Source organism: Tiliqua scincoides, chromosome 5 (assembly GCF_035046505.1).
Source record: "Tiliqua scincoides isolate rTilSci1 chromosome 5, rTilSci1.hap2, whole genome shotgun sequence".
In the NCBI taxonomy this organism is placed as follows: Eukaryota; Metazoa; Chordata; class Lepidosauria; order Squamata; family Scincidae; genus Tiliqua; species Tiliqua scincoides.
In genome coordinates this window covers 76699675-76718226 of record NC_089825.1, presented here as the reverse complement: position 1 = coordinate 76718226, position 18552 = coordinate 76699675, and the positions used below count along the sequence as shown (strand labels likewise).

General features: G+C 46.3%; 1 protein-coding gene across 1 annotated transcript in view; it reads right to left on the bottom strand.

The window, feature by feature from the left end:
* Positions 1 to 18351, bottom strand: part of CNTNAP1 (contactin associated protein 1) — a 36129-nt gene extending 17778 nt beyond the window's left edge. The window contains exons 1-10 of the mRNA XM_066629213.1: positions 17978 to 18351; positions 17387 to 17409; positions 16587 to 16688; positions 15541 to 15734; positions 13203 to 13350; positions 9930 to 10133; positions 8358 to 8542; positions 7932 to 8075; positions 6274 to 6547; positions 4230 to 4379 (exon numbers count right to left, since the gene is read on the bottom strand). Of these exons, the coding sequence (XP_066485310.1) occupies positions 4230 to 4379; positions 6274 to 6547; positions 7932 to 8075; positions 8358 to 8542; positions 9930 to 10133; positions 13203 to 13350; positions 15541 to 15734; positions 16587 to 16688; positions 17387 to 17409; positions 17978 to 18351 (1798 nt within the window). The remainder of the gene's footprint in view (positions 1 to 4229; positions 4380 to 6273; positions 6548 to 7931; positions 8076 to 8357; positions 8543 to 9929; positions 10134 to 13202; positions 13351 to 15540; positions 15735 to 16586; positions 16689 to 17386; positions 17410 to 17977) is intronic.
* Positions 18352 to 18552: the final 201 nt, after the last annotated feature.

Here is an 18552-nt window from a genome sequence, read left to right as displayed (position 1 = left end):
TTTCTTTACATTGATCCCCAGTATACACAGGAAAAAAAACTGTGCCCCCTTGGCATAGCACCCGGGGCAGGGGCCCCTCAGGGTCCACCCTTGTTACTTCTCTTTCCCCATTCCCCACTGCATAGTGTATTTTCTAGTGATATTTGCTGGTATTACTTTTGCATGTTTTGTTAGATTGTGACTTTTGGGGGGCAGGGAATGATGTATTTATACAACAGCCGACTGGGATAGTGATCCAGCAGTGGTTCCTGCATTACAGCAGTGGTAAATGGTCTTCTGGCAGCATGCTGTTTCCTTGCACCTGTAACTTCCTTGTGTTGCTCACTGATTTCATAGCATGACTTTGTCACATTCTCCAAGAAATTTCAGATCAAGCAGGATGTGAGGGCACCCATAATGAACGCTGCGCTTCTGTCATGCCACAATCCCTTGCCAGTGTCTGCTCATTGCTGTTAACATCCCATCAATCCTTGTTCTCCGATTTGATTGGATGAGAGCCCAGCCAAATTATCTGACGGTGACATGACATTACTCATCTTCAAATTATTTGTAGACATCATGATGGATTTCTGCATGTGTGCCCATGCTATTTGAAGACATAAATTAGACTGCTATGACAGAGATGTGGTGGTTAATGGCAGCAAGCGACTACATCAAAATTGCACAGTCCCACTGATTTGGTCTTTACAATGGCTATTAAGTCTATATATGACAGTTCTGCTGTTCTAAGTTTCACTAATATCCCTTTTCTGTCACACAAAATATTTTGTTTTATTAACTTTGAGTCATGTTCAATGGCATACAGGTCAACAGCTGCATCCTTTATAACATGTTTCAATTCACTTTTCTCTTCTAAAGTCAAGTGATCTCCCTATTTATTTCTGAATTCTCACCATAGCAAACTTATAAAATTAGCAAAGAAAGGCCAACATAACCAACAATAAGATCGCCTCAAATGGAAAATGCCTTCCCACTGTGTACGTGAAGACACAGTGTTTGTTTGTATGTTACAGTGTTGTTTGTATGTTACAAACAAATGCATACAGTGGGCCCTTGGTAACTGCAGGGGATTCATTGCAGGAATCCCTGTGGATACTGAATTAAGTGGATAATGAAATCTGCGGAGGACTTGAGCAGCGTCTCAATTACTTACGTGGGGGCCACACACACCTTCCTGGCCTCCTCAGAAGCCTCCCAGATGCAACTGGAAGGCACTTTTGGTTTGGGTTGGTGAACCAGAAGTGCCTTCCAGTCGTATCCAGGAGGTCTTCGGAAGTGCAGGGAGGCTGCACACAGGTTTCCTGTGCCTCAGAACACCTCCAAACGTGACCAGCAGTAACCAACCTGAACCAGAAGAGCCTTCCAGCTGCATCCGGGAAGTCCTCTGAGACCCTCCCAGCCACAGGCTTGGGATCCGCAGATATTCAAACCCATTCCAAAGCCTCTCCTGGACCTGGGCCGTCCACCAAGTAAGCAATTCATCCAAAAAGATCTCATGACTTGAGCGCCTCCAACAATCCATATAAATGGTGAAAGATCTTTTTCAATCACCGTCATCTTTGTGGCCTTCCACCAAAGGGGCCGATAAAAGACATGTAAATACTTATCACCCTCCCTGACCTATGATGAAGATTAAACTTCATAAAATGCAATGAGCAGGAAAGGTCTCTTGGGGAAAGGTCAGTTGTCAGAAGACAACAACTCTAGAATTTCTGGGATAGTTTTTGACTATAATTCTTTGCAAGTTCTCTCATTATTTACCAGAAGCCTTTTCCAGTGCTGTGGAATTCTGAGTTTTCCTAACACAACAGCTGGCACTCCTGAACATCTCAATCATGATTAACATCAATAGAATTTGTGATTAGACACAGAAAACAGGACATAAATCCTTTAAGTAAATAAATAAATAAGAAAAACTATTTGTCCCTATCTTAATAACACATAAAGTCTACATAGGGAAAGCTATGAAATGGCCACATTTCAAAAAGATCAGATAGGAAGTGGTTGAGGACAGCAATATAGTCATGTAAAGATTTTTCCTAGAAGAACAGCTTGCTGTCTTTGCTATCAATATTTCCTTTTTGCTGATAGGCAACCCAATCCTATTCAGCACTGGTGCAGTGGGCATAAGCTATATCCAGTGCTGAAACTGGGCAGGTTAGAGGTCTTCCCAGGGTAAGGGAACATTACCCCATTATCCCTTACCCCATTTTGAGCCCTAGACTGCCCAATGGGGGATCTGCACCATCTAAATCGCTAGTGAAAGTTTGAGTAGCCCCATGTAGGGCTGTCAGGACCAAGCCAGGGATTAGGATACATCAGAGACCTGCTCTGCCATCCCTACTCCCTTCCCAGGCCTGAACTGCCCCCTCCCTGCCCTGTTATACATTAATATAAGCACTGGGACCGGTGCTTTTCAACCTCTTCATAAATGACCTGGAGACAGGGTTGAGCAGTGAAGTGGCTAAGTTTGCAGACGACACCAAACTTTTCCGAGTGGTAAAGACCAGAAGTGATTGTGAGGAGCTCCAGAAGGATCTCTCCAGACTGGCAGAATGGGCAGCAAAATGGCAGATGCGCTTCAATGTCAGTAAGTGTAAAGTCATGCACATTGGGGCAAAAAATCAAAACTTTAGATATAGGCTGATGGGTTCTGAGCTGTCTGTGACAGATCAGGAGAGAGATCTTGGGGTGGTGGTGGACAGGGCGATGAAAGTGTTGACCCAATGTGCGGTGGCAGTGAAGAAGGCCAATTCTATGCTTGGGATCATTAGGAAGGGTATTGAGAACAAAACGGTTAGTATTATAATGCCATTGTACAAATCGATGGTAAGGCCACACCTGGAGTATTGTGTCCAGTTCTGGTCGCCGCATCTCAAAAAAGACATAGTGGAAATGGAAAAGGTGCAAAAGAGAGCAACTAAGATGATTACGGGGCTGGGGCACCTTCCTTATGAGGAAAGGCTACGGCGTTTGGGCCTCTTCAGCCTAGAAAAGAGACGCTTGAGGGGGGACATGATTGAGACATACAAAATTATGCAGGGGATGGACAGAGTGGATAGGGAGATGCTCTTTACACTCTCACATAATACCAGAACCAGGGGACATTCACTAAAATTGAGTGTTGGGCGGGTTAGGACAGACAAAAGAAAATATTTCTTTACTCAGCGCGTGGTCGGTCTGTGGAACTCCTTGCCACAGGATGTGGTGCTGGCGTCTAGCCTAGACGCCTTTAAAAGGGGATTGGACGAGTTTCTGGAGGAAAAATCCATTATGGGGTACAAGCCATGATGTGTATGCGCAACCTCCTGATTTTAGGAATGGGTTAAGTCAGAATGCCAGATGTAGGGGAGGGCACCAGGATGAGGTCTCTTGTTATCTGGTGTGCTCCCTGGGGCATTTGGTGGGCCGCTGTGAGATACAGGAAGCTGGACTAGATGGGCATATGGCCTGATCCAGTGGGGCTGTTCTTATGTTCTTATGTTCTTAATAGATTAGATTTAGATTTAAAGACCTTTATTGGCATTAATTCATGTTCCAACAAATGAGTCATCAAAGCAAAACAAGATATAAAATAAAAAGAAATAAATAATTAAAAATAAAATAAAATAAAGGCCACACAAATTTTAAGGTTAAATATGCATTAATAGAATTATAATGTGGCAATATTCCCCATTTTAACCAATAATGTAACAGTGTTTCTCAAACTGTGGGTCGGGACCCACTAGGTGGGTCACAAGCCAATTTCAGGTGGGTCCCCATTCATTTCAATATTTTATTTTTAATATGGTCACATACCATGATGCTACCATGGTATGTGACTACATTTGGGGAAATGTTACAGATCTATATTTTTACAGGCTATTGTGTATATGCTTTTGTCAATGAAAGTAAATGGGACTTATTCCTGAGTAAGTGTGGGAAGGATTGCAGCCAACAATTGTCAAAATTCTTCCTGCTTGATGTCACTTCTGATCATGACATCACTTCTGGTAGGTCCTGACAGATTCTCATTCTAAAAAGTGGGTCCCAGTGCTAAAAGTTTGAGAACCACTGATATAACATGTATGGATGACATCAGAATGTACTTGTTACATTCCTCAACTTTTATAAACTGGAAGCAAAAGCATTCTGAATAAAAAGGTGTCAGAATCATCTCTTTCCCCACAAATTTGTTTCCCTTATAATCTCCTATCAATCCAGCTTCCTCACTTCAACTCAGCACCCACCTCCAAAGAAGTACTGGTTCCCTGTGCGCAGCTGAATGTCTCGGTCAACACGGAAGCTGGCATCATTCTTGTCATCAATGGTGATAACAGCCGATGTTTCCCGCACAATCAAGGAAACCGAATGCCAGAAGCCATCATTAAGGCGATATCCTGGGGGAACACAAAGAATTCAGCCCCAGTGAGATGGCAGATAACAAATCATTCCTCATGCACAGACCCTCAAGATGCTTCACCCTCAAGTTGCAGCCACAGGTCCAGGTCCCCAAAAGCCCGCACAAAAGCTTTGATCCCCTGAGCTTGCTAGACTCTTTGACAATGCATACTATGATGAAATGGGTGGTTTAATTGCCTACTGCACCAGTGTGTATCTTGTGGTAATAATAGTTTTTTCTAACTGTGGCAGCGAAACAATGACTTAGGACAGGTCCAACTCTTTTAGCTCTATACTTAGGTACAGTTTTTTTTCCCCCAAGCACATGTATAGTTTTCCCTTTTTTCAAGGGCCTTAATGGAAGATTCCCTCATTTCTCCTGTACAGCCTAAAACAGAAGGATGTTTGTTCCCTTCCTTCAGGATTGGGACACAGACTTTCTTTTCCTCCTAAGCCACAGAGGCATGCAAAGTGAATTACAGGTATAACTCAAGATCCTGTCTCCACAATGAAAACAACAACTCTGAGCCCAATCCTGAGGGCTAGGAGCTCCAGCGCTGCTGCTCAGCACCAGAGTTGGGTGTCGCATGCATGCCGTAAAGCAAGTTTGCGGCACCTGGAGAATAGGTGCCGGGGCTGGGCCAGCACCAGTTGGCACGCACAAATGGATGGACGGCACTCCTGCAGCACCAGCCAGTGATGTTTTTGGGGTGGGGAGAGGCGGCGAGTGATTGAAACAGGGTGGAGGGAGGTCAAAGAAAGGGGAGGCTTGGGCCTGGGATGGGGGCCAAGATGACAGCAGGCTCTGCCGTCAAATCCAAACCTCCCTCCAGGTTGGCCCAGGTAGCCCAACACAAACCTCCTCATGTCTGTGACTGCTCAAAAGTGGGCCCAGATCCAAGGAGAACCATTGGCGTCACAGCTGCGCTCCCTTACCCTGAGGAGACTACTGGTGCTAGCCCATCGCCCATTAGATCTGGCGGTCACTATTTTGGCACCACTGAAGCTGTGGGCACTGGGAGGCTTAGGACTGGGCTCCCCCTTACTCAGGCCAATTCAGGCTCAATGCCCAAAAGTTTCTTTGATGAATTCTCTGCTAGACTTGAAGCTTGAACAATTTTGTACATCTTAAAGCCCAGTTGCTTGCCACAGAATTTTGCATCCTGGCAAGGATGAACAACCATGCTCAGACCAGAGCAAGAAGCGGGGGTGTAACCCTCCTTGTTCCCTTAAACTAATCAGGAAGTGCAATCAGACTTTATCTTTTTAGCCTTTGGAGAGGAAAACTTGCTTGCAAGAGACATGTAAAGTTATCTCAAATGATAGAAATCGGGATAGTTCAGCCTAATTGCATACCCACTTCTTGGTTTTAGGAGCACTCCTCACCTCACTATCTGTATGTGAAGCAGCTATCAGGTTGGTAAGCCTATATATTGGGAAGTGAAAACAACATTGGGACTAGGGACTGTCCTTGTCCCCTGACTGGCTGGAGTGAAAGGCTTGAGTCTCATGATAAATGAAGTTTATGAGAGCCAGCAGAAACACCAGGAAGACACCAACGAGAATCCAGTTCTCCCTCACTGTTCATCTATTTATTACCACCGAATCCAACTGGAGTGGAAGGCCACTGCAGCCAAGGCAGCTTCCCTACATAGATGAGAGTCAAGGGCTGCTGAATTAGAAGCCTCAAAACCACCTGTGCATCAGCCCTCAAACTCAGGCCATTAAAACATGTAGCCTGGCTTGTGGATGGACAAGAAGCACAATTCATCCTAGGTGGATCCAGCATTACTTGTTTTTCCCTAATATTGTCAACATCGCTTCCTCAAACAAGACCCTTTCCCTCCAAAACTTTGAGGCTATGAAAAACAAAACCTCTTCCCTTCCGCTTACCTGCTGCAAACTCCAGTTTCTTTGTTTTAGTTTTGGATTTGGGCTGAGCAATCGTTACATTGACTTGCCCATCGCTCAGTACCATCTCAAGCCAGCCCAGGTCATCAGCAAAGGGTGTGTACAGAAGCAGCCCCACTACATCCCATGTGCGGAAGCCGAAGCTGACTGCCAGTAAGTTGCGCCGGGGATACCCTGGCACCTGCAAGAAGTTGTTGACCCCAGCAAAGGTGAAGGGGAACAAGAGGTTGTCCCGACAGTAATCACCAATATGGCCCTGAAGCAAAGAAGGAAACAGTGTGAAGGGGAACAAGAGGTTGCCCCGACAGTAATCACCAATATGGCCCTGAAGCAAAGAAAGAAACAGTGAAAAGAGTGCACTGAGAGGTGAAACTGCAGGGCAAAGAGAAAGCAAGCTGGGGTTGTTAGAGCTTTCTTAGAGCTGTAAGCACTTGACTTCCATGACTGAGGCTGCAATCCTAACCACACTTTCCTAAGAGTAAGCCCCACTGAATAAAATAGGACTTACTTCTGAGTAGACCTGGTTAGGATTGTGCCCTGAATTGGGTACCTTTGAATTTGTGATTAGACACAGAATTCTACATACTGCAAATCTCTACTGCCTTCAGAAATAAAGGGTAGTTTCTCATCATAATTATAACTAAGTGAAGAGAGAATGGCTGAGCAATGCTGAGTGAAGCCTCAGAAGTAAAAGAGATGGGGGAAGGGCTGACAAGCAGTCACGGGGATGCAGTTTCAGTTCCTTTGATGTATCTCCTGCCCCTTCCCCACAGCCACAGAACATGACACTTTACACTGAAAACATCTGATATTTTACTGCTTTCTTCCATACACATCTGCATTATCATCTATCTTTATTTCTTGCTCTTCCTTCCTTAACAAGCGGGAAAATCAAGACTAGCTTTGCAGCATGAATTTCCTTTAAAGGGGATTATTATTATTTTTATTCATTACACTATTTAAATACTGCTTTTCACCAAAGCAGCACACCATGCAGTTTATTTAACAAAATAAACTGAAAAGCAGTTCTCTGTCCCAGACAGTTAACAAGTTAATGCAACAGTCTCCAAACTGCGGCCCAAGTTCCGCCGGAAATAATTATAAAGCCTTCTGTTCCACCCCACAGCCCCTTTCTTTGCACCAAATTATAGCAGAGCCTCATGCCAGGGAGCCACCTCTGCTACATATTGCCCCAATTTCCTATGGGAGTCTGGAGCTGCCTGATCTAATGCAAAAGAGACACCAGCAAACAGCCACTGGAAAAGACGCCATGCTGGGGTGAAGAGGGACAGTTGCTCTCTTCCAGTTAAAAATAAGAAAACCACCACTTAAAAGGTGCTGCTTAGCCCAGTTAGCAAAGACAACAGAGGCCCATGAAAACATGTTGACTCTTCAGATTTCTGGGAACAGAAATGTAACAGCAGCACAGAAGGCAACACAGTCAATCCAAGCACTAAGGCAGACTCGGTGCAGGCCCCAGAGTCCTCCATATGGATTGTCAACAGCTGCTTCCTCACAGCCCCAGCATCAGTGTTAACCAGGAAGGGCCCTGTAGCACACCATCAAAAGAACCAAGGGCCTCCACATTAGGTTATTTCCCATGACAGAAGAACCCAGCCCAAAATCTTGCATACTCTCACCTCAACCTTGATGGAACGTGAGCGACGTTTCGCTAAGTCAGTGATATAGATCAAGTTGTAGGCAATGTTTTCCATGCAGCCACGGAAGTTTGGCCGATAGACAAGGCGCTCTTTCTCATAATTCATCACTCCTCCAAAGATCACCTGCACAGAGACCAGAGCAAGGAGACAGTAGCTCAGATGAGGCCAAGTGGATACAAGGCTCCTCAAAGCCTGTGCACAGACCCCACTCTTGTAGTTCAACAGAAGGGGCCAAACCTGTAGGGTTAGGGAGGATGTAATCAAAAGGTCCTAGCAGACACAATTCTCAGGGGGAAAAGAGGAGTATTTGATCTGACCTTAGTTTCAAATCCCCTACCAGAGCACTGCAAGTATAAATCCAGCAGAGCTTGGAGAACCTGTGTCCCCACCTTCTCAGCACATCACCTCTTTGTCGAGGTCAAGTTGCTCAAATGCCCCATTGAGGCGGACCCGCAGGACCTCCCCGTCCAAGCTGAAGTTCACAAACTGCCTGTAGCGTTCAAGGCGAAACTGGTGCCAGTGCTGGTCATCCAGGAGGCTCCCCAATTTCAGTGTGGTCTCCCCTCCACTGGTGTTCAGTGAGCTGTTGCCTGGGGGAGTGGAGAAAGGTAGGACCTTGGAAATAATGTCAACAAGAAAGCAGGAGTGGGTCATTTCTGAGACTTCTCTTTTTCCCTCTGAAACCTGACTTTGCCTTTGGTAATTCACGGAGACAGAACTGTGTGCAGGCTAGAAGAGCTGTGCTTGCAGACAAGCAGATTGTCTTTACAATACTGGAAGCAAAGTATGTGCCCAAAATAGTACAGTGGGTCCAGGAGCTCCTTAATCTCACAACTATTATAACATAAAGAACACTTAAAAAACCTGTAATGTTTTCCTGTTAGGAATGGTATCATATCTGATTAGAAGCAGCAATTTCAACCAGTACACCATGGCATACTGGAGTGCTGCAAATAGCCTGCAGGTATGATACAGGAGTTTGGGGAGGGTTATTTATTAGTAGGGCCACTGAGGGATGTAAGCACCCCCCCCCCCACTAGCAATACAGTGTGTCTTGATAACTGCCAAAAAATTGATGGTGTACCATGCAAACTTTAGTGCCAGTGTGCCATGAGATGAAAAAGATGCAAAATTGCTGGCCTAGAGAAATGCAAGGCTTGCAAAAAAGATGGATTACAAACTTGGGAAGCACAAAAAACTCCTTTGGCAAGACATCTGCTCCCCTACAAATTAACCAGGACATAAACTGTGCGTGATGGATACAGGCTTGTATCTTTGAAGGAGTCTGTCATTCATTCACATGTAAAGTGGGGATGGGGGTACAAATCAGAAGGCCAAAGGAATACACAGGAGAGGGTTGAGGAAAAATCTCCCCTAGCCACTGTTTTTCCTCAACAGCCATCCTCCTTGAGATCTGGCTTCTCTCCCAACCAGGCTCTCTTCCAGTATCAGAATCCAGTTGAGAATAAAAATGTGGGAGTAGTAGCATCCCCCTCTCATGTGCTTCTTTCGCCCTTTAAATCATTCACCCTACTTACATGAGTGAGACTGACCAACATTTTAAATACATGGTGCAAGTTACACTCACACACACTCAGCAAATTGGGATTCCAGTAGAGGTTGGGATTCAATAGCTTGAATTGGGACTGGAATAGAGGGGATAACCCTACTCCAGAGCTAGTTTAAATCTAGTTGTCATCCTTAAAGCAAGGCACCATGGCACACAAAGATTTTTGGTAGTAATATGGCTTCTTATGAATTGGGTGGCATGAATGAGACTATCACTAGGTTTTTGCTCAAACCCAATGGGTTTTCAGAGGCTTAACAAAGAAGCAGAGTGTTTCTTAAGGGTTGAACATCTCTCTCCAGCCTTTAATGCCACGTCTATATGAGCTTGGAAGGGAGGCAGACATCTAGAAGCAGTTTTGCCACAGAGAGAATCATGAGTCAACTGGAAATGATCCCCCTCCCCCTCACCAAGACTTATGCTAAGAACCAGCTGGGCATGCCGCAGCTCCACATTGATGTAGTCGCCTTGTGCCCCCTGTGCATGCATTAAGATGCCCTCGCGCTCCATGGTCTTGAAGTTGAACCCGATGAGGTCTTGGGTGGTACGGACAGTTTTGCTGAGGAACCTGTATGAAATGGCATCATCGCCATCAAAGTATAAGACATCAGACTCTGTAGGAAGGAGAAAGAACAAACAGGTGCAAGGCTATTATAAATCAAACCTATTGTCCAAGCAGCCTTCTAACTCACCAGTTTAACAGTAGCCAGTCCCCTGGCCAATGTGATTCTAAATTACACTAACAGCTTGTTTGTTCTTGGCTGGACAGAGCTATGCTTACATGCAGATGACTCCTGATCAATGTTAAGGCACAATGACCAACATTTCTCTTTGTGACCAACAGTGGTCAACATTTCTCTCTCTCTTTCAGTATGTAATATAGTTTTCTGAGTAACACCTGCTCCCAAGAATCCCTCTTACCACCTCATAAAGAGTAAACCATCTTTACTCACCTGACTAGAGATGCCACACTTGGAAGAAAGTCAGAAACATCATAAAGGACTGAGAAATTAATTCTCCAAGCAGCTTCTCCAAAGATATGTTTCTGTCCACTGTGGCAGATTACAACACACATTTTGCTTCCTTAAACGTTACACCAATTCCTGGGTATATTTGGGGTGCCGATTCCAAAAATGACATCCGTTTTGCAGTATCACGTCTAGTTTGGGAGACACGGCATAGCCTCTTTAGTGAATGGTTCAAGCAGCTTCCTCATGAGGGAGGCTACATCATGGCTTCCTCATGAGGAAGCTGCTTGAACTATTCACTAATGAGGCTATAATATATCTCCAAAACTAGACATGCTAGGGCAAAACGGATCCCATTTTTGGAATCAGCACACCAAATTCATATCAAACCACCATAAAGTTTGGGAAAAACTTTTCTGACCCTCAATTTTGTAGGCCTGTGTTATTGACCTTTCTTGTGTACTATTTCAGAGGCCAAAGGAGAGCTCAAAAATCAGGTTTGGTAATAACTAAATAAACATATGCTGCAAATATTTTAAGTTTCCCAGATTCTCCTCTTTTCCTTTGGTCAATGGTACCTTTGGTGGGAAGAAGGTACTCAGGCATTTGCATCCTGGATGATTGTGTCAGTCAAATGCATCCCAGTTATTGGCATCCCTTGACATTTGTGTTTGACTTTTTTGTATGTCTGGTCACTTGCATCCCACTATAACAGGGCAACAAAAAAACTATAACTGGGCAACATCATGTTGGCATCCTTTAGTCTCGGAAGACTCTGGTATCGCGCTCTGAATGGTGGTTCTGGAACAGTGTCCTCTCCAGTGCGCAAAGCCTGGGTAAAGTAGGTATGGAGGATAGGCTGTTACCCATGCAGCAAATCCCCCCTCTCCACGTCACTGAAACGGTCCAATGGAAAGGCAGAAGCCAGTACGGTTGGTTCCAGTGGCGTCGCAGGAGTTGCCAGAACGGGACTGTGTTCAGCCATGAACTGCCTTAGGGACTCCAGCTCCGGATTTTGCCTTGAGGTTGACTCCTGAAGCCTTTTCCTTAACTGGATGTAGCCACAAGGCAGTGGAGGTTTGGGATCAGAGTTTTCCTTCTCTTAGATGAGCTACCTTCCCAGGCTGACGAGTCCCATCTACCCATCTAAACTGGGCAACAAACCCCATGGTATATACCCTAAGCCTCTCATCCCAGCCCTAACCCTTACTCTAAACCTACCTTTGCATTCTGAAAATAAAAAGTACATATAAGTACAAAAAGTACATAAATATACATACCATAGAACATAAAAATTTTGTCAAGTATGCTGAGCTCAGGCAGGCACCTCGTTAGTTTCTACAGTAACTTTCCTGGGAAATTTCAGCCAAAGTTAACCTTTCATTCTCCTTCCTTCTGCTGCAGCCTGGTTCTGCTTTGCAAATGCTTGCAAAGCAGGTCTGTTTTTTTCAATACCACGGGATCCTCCTTTCCATTTGAAGCAAAGTCCCAGGCTACAATTCAATGCACCATTACTTAAGAATAACACCCATGGAAACCAGTGGGTCTACTTCTGAGTAAAAAGGGTTGCAATTACATGCAGCTCATCCCTCTACTGTGAACTGAATTGTACAGTTATGTGTTATAAGTTGTATGTTATATGTAGAGCTTTGGGCTTAAAGGTGGATTTGATTCATGGATCTCCTGCAGTGGTTCCCAACCTTTTTCACTTGCATATCCCTTGGCAGCCCATTTCCATAAATTGTACCCTTCCTATTAGCAAAATGTTGTAATTAACAATACAAGCCCTCATCTCCTCCATATGAAAGCCCAGACTTCATGTATTCATCACAGTGTTTTCTCTTTTTATCTGTTTGAAGAACTGAAGACTCTGCCTTTGCACTGTTTTGCACCAGAAGTGTGCTGAGAAATTCTGGGTGATTGATAAGTGATTGATATTCCATAATATGTTTCAGCTTTTTTACTGTGCTGGTTTTCAATCACTGGTGCATACATGAATTGATGACCAAAAACTAGCTTTTGGTGGGGCTTTCACAGCCAACTAGTGACCTACCTTTCTGCCTTGCTGGCCCTGCAAGCCATTCTGGAGCATGACCTGCATTATGCCATTCTTTTTCAAGTACCCCTAAAGGTCCTGTTGAGTGAACCTGGGGATACATGAATCCCAGGTTGGGGAACCACTGTTTTACTGGTTGTTGTTTACAGTGCACGTACTCTGATAGTGCTTACAAAAAGGTGGTGAAGACCAGAATTTAAAAAGAATAAAAATGTATCTTATGATCTTTTACTATGTTTTTAACAAATTAGAGACTGTACAGTTCTTAGGTAACAATTAGTGGTAGGTTATTTTTCAGGATCTGGCCTGGGGTAAAATCAGACAAAACTATAGTCAGATACCCCCCTAAGTTTAACCCCCGACTTATCCGAGGGTCATAGAAAATCCGATAATTTTTGGCTCAAAACCTGCCCTCGACTTATCTGTGCGATCGACTTACAGCCGGCCATGTGCCCAGGATGCAAAAAGAATAAATGCAAATGTCTGGTACTGGAACGCATTTACTAGGGCATAGTTTTCCAGGATGCAATGGTCCTGTCACTGGAAAAAATAGTACCTTCTGCCCCACGTCATCCAGATTTCCATATATTCTACATTTCTATGCTGCAGATGTTTTTCAAGAAGCATTCCAACCCAAAGTGGCCAGTTGCATCACTTACGGTAGTAACAACCATAAAGGCCCACCCGTAAGCCAATGCTGCCACGGGGATTCCAAGCCACAGGAATGATGCGGAGGTAACGAGCCAGGATGGGGTTATGCAGCTTATGGAGGACCACGCCACTGTCATTCACATTGCCAAAAAATGTCTATATAGGAAAAGAGAGGGACAAAAACTAGACATGAAGAGAAACTAGTCACAGATACCATCAGGACCAGTGCGTCCATGAGGACGACTGAGGCAACCCCTGCTCCTGCCTCCGTCACCCTCCCCCTGCCCTGTTCCATCCTTCCCCTGCCCCTGAGCTAGACTTACCTGCTCAGGCAGGTGTCCATGCAGCCACCAGCAGGAAGGCTCAGGCTTTCCTGCCAATGCTGCTGAAACTAACACTGTCACAAAGCACTTTACAGCTATTTCACAACAACATGTGCTGGCGAAGCACACATTTCAGTGGTACAAGCAATGAAAATATGGATCAAAATTCATATTCAAGCTAATGCACAAAAGAATAACTGAATTCTGTAACTGAGTAAAAATCAAATCAACCATATATATATATATATATATATATATATATATATATATATATATATATATATATATATATATATATATATATAATTGTTTTGTGTTATTTATCTGGCAAGGCAAAGGAGGGAGGAAAGAGCACATCAGGGCAGGATGATTCATCTGCCAAGCATTTCTGTCGGCTTCTGTTCAGTTCCATCTCTTGCTCCTGAGATTTCACCAGGCATTGTCCATGTTTTTATATTCATCACTGCAATCATAAAAGCTAGCAATTCACTTTGTGTTAAAATGAAAGATGAGATTCTTAGACGAAGTGTACTATCCAATATCCGTCTCCTGCTTGTTAATGGAAGAAAACTACAGCCAGAAAAAAAATTCTTCTGAGACTTTCACCAGTCACCTGGCTTAATGCCAGGGTTGGCCCATCCAAGTGGCCTACTGAAGCAGTCCCTTCAGGCAGCAGATTGGTGGGGGGTGCCCATCTCTGTCCTTCTACTTACCTTCACTCTTCCTCCTCCTCCTTCCGCATCCTGGACTGGAAAAGGAAGAGGGGGACAGAGAGGAAAAAGAAATGTGGAGAGGAGGGAAGTGCTGAGCTTGAACATTGGAGGGTGGGAAGAGCAAAGGCTGGCACATCACTCAGTAAGGGGGGCAGCATTTGGCAGGTGCCTGGTGGTGTACCCTGCTTAATGCAATTCAAAATTGGTCTGGAACATCATGTTGCACAAGATGAACATGCCATGCTTAAATGTACCCTGGAAGAGACTGCATAAATATAACTCAATCAAATAAATTATTCAGCAGAGGACTATGTGGGGTGGGGGGATTTTCCTCAAGTGAACATTATGATGTCTGTGTCTTCCTGCACACTTTTTTCCTTTGTAGACATTGTATCCTGTGCTACAGGCTAGTTATGGGCTGGGCTGGGGCTTGTACTGGAGCTAAGTCCCTGACACTTTGCTTTTATTGATTTGTTTCATTAGGGTCTTAAAATGCTTGTCTTTGATTAATTTCATTTATGATTTATGATTGCTACATTGCACCTCAAAAGCCTACTGGGCTGAATGAAAATGAAAGGCTGACTTCACTGCAACCGATAGTACAATCAAACATTTTCATTTAAAATTGAAAACCTGCATTTGTGTGTGTGTGTTTGTTTATTTGCAATACTGGAGATATAGTACACATCTGTTTTATCCCACATAACTGAGAAGTGAAACCATTCTTGAGGAATTCATTCACAAAACTTATATCTGCTATGCTATTGTATAGAAAAGCAGCCCAAGTTGATCCACCGCCCAAACCCAACCCCAAATTCCACCATTCAACTCCTATACCTCACTACTGCACATGCACAACCGCCTCTCCGCCACGTGCCAGTGCACACACCAGCACACACCTTACCAGCTTCATCCTCCTCCTCCAGTCTGCTGCTACTTTTTATAATTCGGGAGGGGGGATCCATGGAGCACAATCTTTCTGCTCCCAGTATTCTTTCTGACAGCCACTTTACAAAAAACACCCTGTCTGAGCACTGATAACTGATCGCCTGATAACTTGCTACCTCCTCCAGCTTGCCTGAAGCAAGGTGTTCGGACAGTTTCATGATCAGTCCACCCCAACACTAATTTCTTGAAATGTATGATTGCGGAAGCATGGAAAACACAAACTCTTGCATATACACAGTCTTGCTGACAACTTTCCAGAAGTTGAAAGGATAAGAGCATGTGCATGCAGAAGTGCCCACGAGTCTCAGACAATGCCACCCCCTCTCCTTGTCTGAAGGCAGAGACAACAATTCCTTTCTCACCCAATTGCTCCCCTGCTGGAAATAGGGTTTCCAGTTGCTGGGATGGTCACCATAAAGGACAATGTAGCGTGTCACCCAATTGTAGCTGTTGAAAGTCCCCTGAGTGGCAATGGCATTGATGCGGGCTTTTTTGGTCAGGTCAATCTGGAGCCAGGGATGCTTGTCTTGGGGGTCAGGTGACCAGCCACCAGCACCTGAGCAAAAGAGAGTGGAGAGATCATTATCATCATGCCATTACTGCTTTTCAGCAAAAGTTCACAAAGTGGTTTGCAGAAAAAAAAAAATCAAATAGCTAAATGGCTCCCTGTCCCAAAAGGGTTCACTAATCTAAAAAAATGCAGAACAACAGCAAACAGCCACTAGAAAAGACACTGTGCTGGGGTGAAGAGGGACAGTTACCCTTTCCCTGCTAAATATAAAAGGAGCATCATTGGAAAAAAAAGTGCCTCTACTCCTAAAGTCCAGTGCTGAATCATCTCCCCTACCATCCATAGCTGCCTGCCACAGGTATGGGCATGTCCTTGCTCATCCCGCCCAACATGCAACTTGCCCACCCCAGCAGAGTTCAACGACTCAAAATCCCTGTCTCCCAGACTGCAGCAACTATTTGTAGGACCATATTATTTTAAACCAAAAGAATAAGGGACTTCTCCAGAGTGTGCACAACTAATCATTGAAGAAACTCCTTATCACAAGATTTCAAGAGGATCACTGGCATAAAGGTCTTTTTAAAAGGACCCGATAAAATTATCCATCACTTTTCACTTCATCCCTTTCCCAAATTGCCCAGAGTGCCAGACTCACCAGCCATGAAAACCACAAGTGCAACCCCAGCATTTAGAGTCTGTGTAAATGTCTGGTTGCTGGATACAGAACAGCTAACTATCAAGTCTTGGCTCGTGAACCTCTCTAGGGCATGTGGCCAATTTGTGGAAGACAACTTACAAACCATAATGGGCCAGTAGTTTATTCTTATATACTTAGATTCTGGTGCTTGAGAAAGCTGGGATCCTTCTCTTCCTAGGCTTTGCATGCATTGAACTCACCATAAATCCTGGCAAAAGTGGCAGCACGGAAGATGCTGGACCGAGAGGATGCGCCCATATTCCAAACGTAGAGGGGGCCAACCAGTTCATATTCGCAATGCCCTGCAGTGGTAGGAGGGACAGTGGGAAGGAGTCAACATTCCAGACAGATCAGAATCAGAGCATTTTGATAAGGTCATGTTTGGAAGTTTTGGCCTGGAAGTCCAAATCATCATAGAAGACGAAAAGCACTCCACATGTGCCCAGACAGACTCTTCTCTATGACCACCTCACACTGAAAATGGGTTCCAGGACTGAACTGTCACCCATTGAAGCCCCAGCTGCTGCCTTAGCACTCTCAAGGAAACATATGCCCACAGCACAGCTCCCTCGGAGGGTTTAAACGGAAGACACTGGCAAGGGCCAAGTGACAGACTTGCCAGGCTCCCAAGCCCTCTTTCAGAGATGACAAGACACCCCAGGCAGGTTGTACACTTAGCCATCTGCTGCAAAACTGGACAGCTCTTTGGTAGCAGAGCCATCCACCGGCTCCCTCCCTCCTTTCCTCCAGCTTTTTTTTTCCTTCCACTGCAGAGAGTGGCTGACACGCCCTTGCAGGCTCAGCTCCTGCTGGCATCTGCTAGACACCATGATGAGGGGAAACCCCCTCTCACCCCTCTCAGGCCAGCTGCCAACAAGAGAAGGCAGACAACAGGGGAGGGGGAGACTCTTGGGTTCTCCACGCAAGTAAGGAAGAGCAGCCGCTGCAGTAGATCAAGGACAGGCTCTCCCCAAACACCAGGCATCCCATCCTAACTCACCCGGGTAGAGAACCCTGGAGCGCCTGCAAGAGGTGAAGAAACTCAGGCTGTGTGTGGAAGTAGGTGGAAGTCTTGGACAAGTCAATGCAGAAGGAAGGCAGGAGTGGCCCAGGGATGTCCCCCCAGTTGCAAGGCCCAGCTGCAGAGAGGGGCTACCATGCCAGGGTCTGGCCTGGGCTCATCACTTCTCCAGGGGAGACTGAGGAAGGGGGTGAGCTCTCCTGACTCTGCTTCCAACAGAGCGAGGAAACAGGGACTCTCCCCCCCCCGCAGGATGCCCCCTTCACACCCAGCCCCACCTAGGCGGCTTCCAGCTGCACCCCGGGGAACAGGAGCTGGAGGCAGGCAGCCGCCCCAGAGGCATCCGACCCCGGGGTGGCTCCGCAGGGGAAAGCTCCTCGCCTGCACTTGGGGGTCCCTGCAGCAGCGGCTGCTGCAAAGTGCCTCCCCTCGGGGCTGGGGCTGCCTCCGCCCCGGGCGCGCACCCTCCGCCCGTGACCTTCTTTCCCTTCCCGCCCGGCCGACTCCAGCTGGTGCCGCAATGCAGCTAGTGCCGCCGCCCGCCCGCCCGCCGCGTCCCGGGCCACTCACGCTGCCACCACCATCTGCAGTCGGCGAGCTGCAGCAGCGCGGCCAGGGCGAGCAGCAGGAGTCGCAGGCGGCCGCCCATGCTGGAGCCGCAACGCTCGCCGGCTCCTCAGTGCGCCCCGCCGCCGCTCAGCCGCCTGGCCATGGTCGCCGCACGTGCGCCCTGCTGCCCGGAGCAGTCTGACGCGCGCTTTCGATGCGGCGAGGCGGCCGCGCGCCTGCGCCTCCCGCGCCCGCCGCCGGCCTCCCCCGAGAAGCGCTGCCCTCGCTCGCCCCCCCCCAAGTCTGATGCCAGCGGGCGGTGGCTGCGCGGACTTCGAGTCGCTCTGCACACGCCCAGAGGCCAGGAAGTCCCGGCTGAGTGCGATCTCATCCATCACGTTACTTCTAATAGCTCTGCCTCTCTTCAGTGAAGCTTGAAGCGGTGCACACCAGCGTTCCCAGAAAGTCTCCCACCCAGGCACTGACCAGATGTCTAGGGGACAAGGAAGGCACTCTGTACACGCTCAGATGTACTCTTGTCTCCTGATTTATCCCAGGCACTGAAATAGGTGCCCCAAGTGAATGCCGGCGCTTCG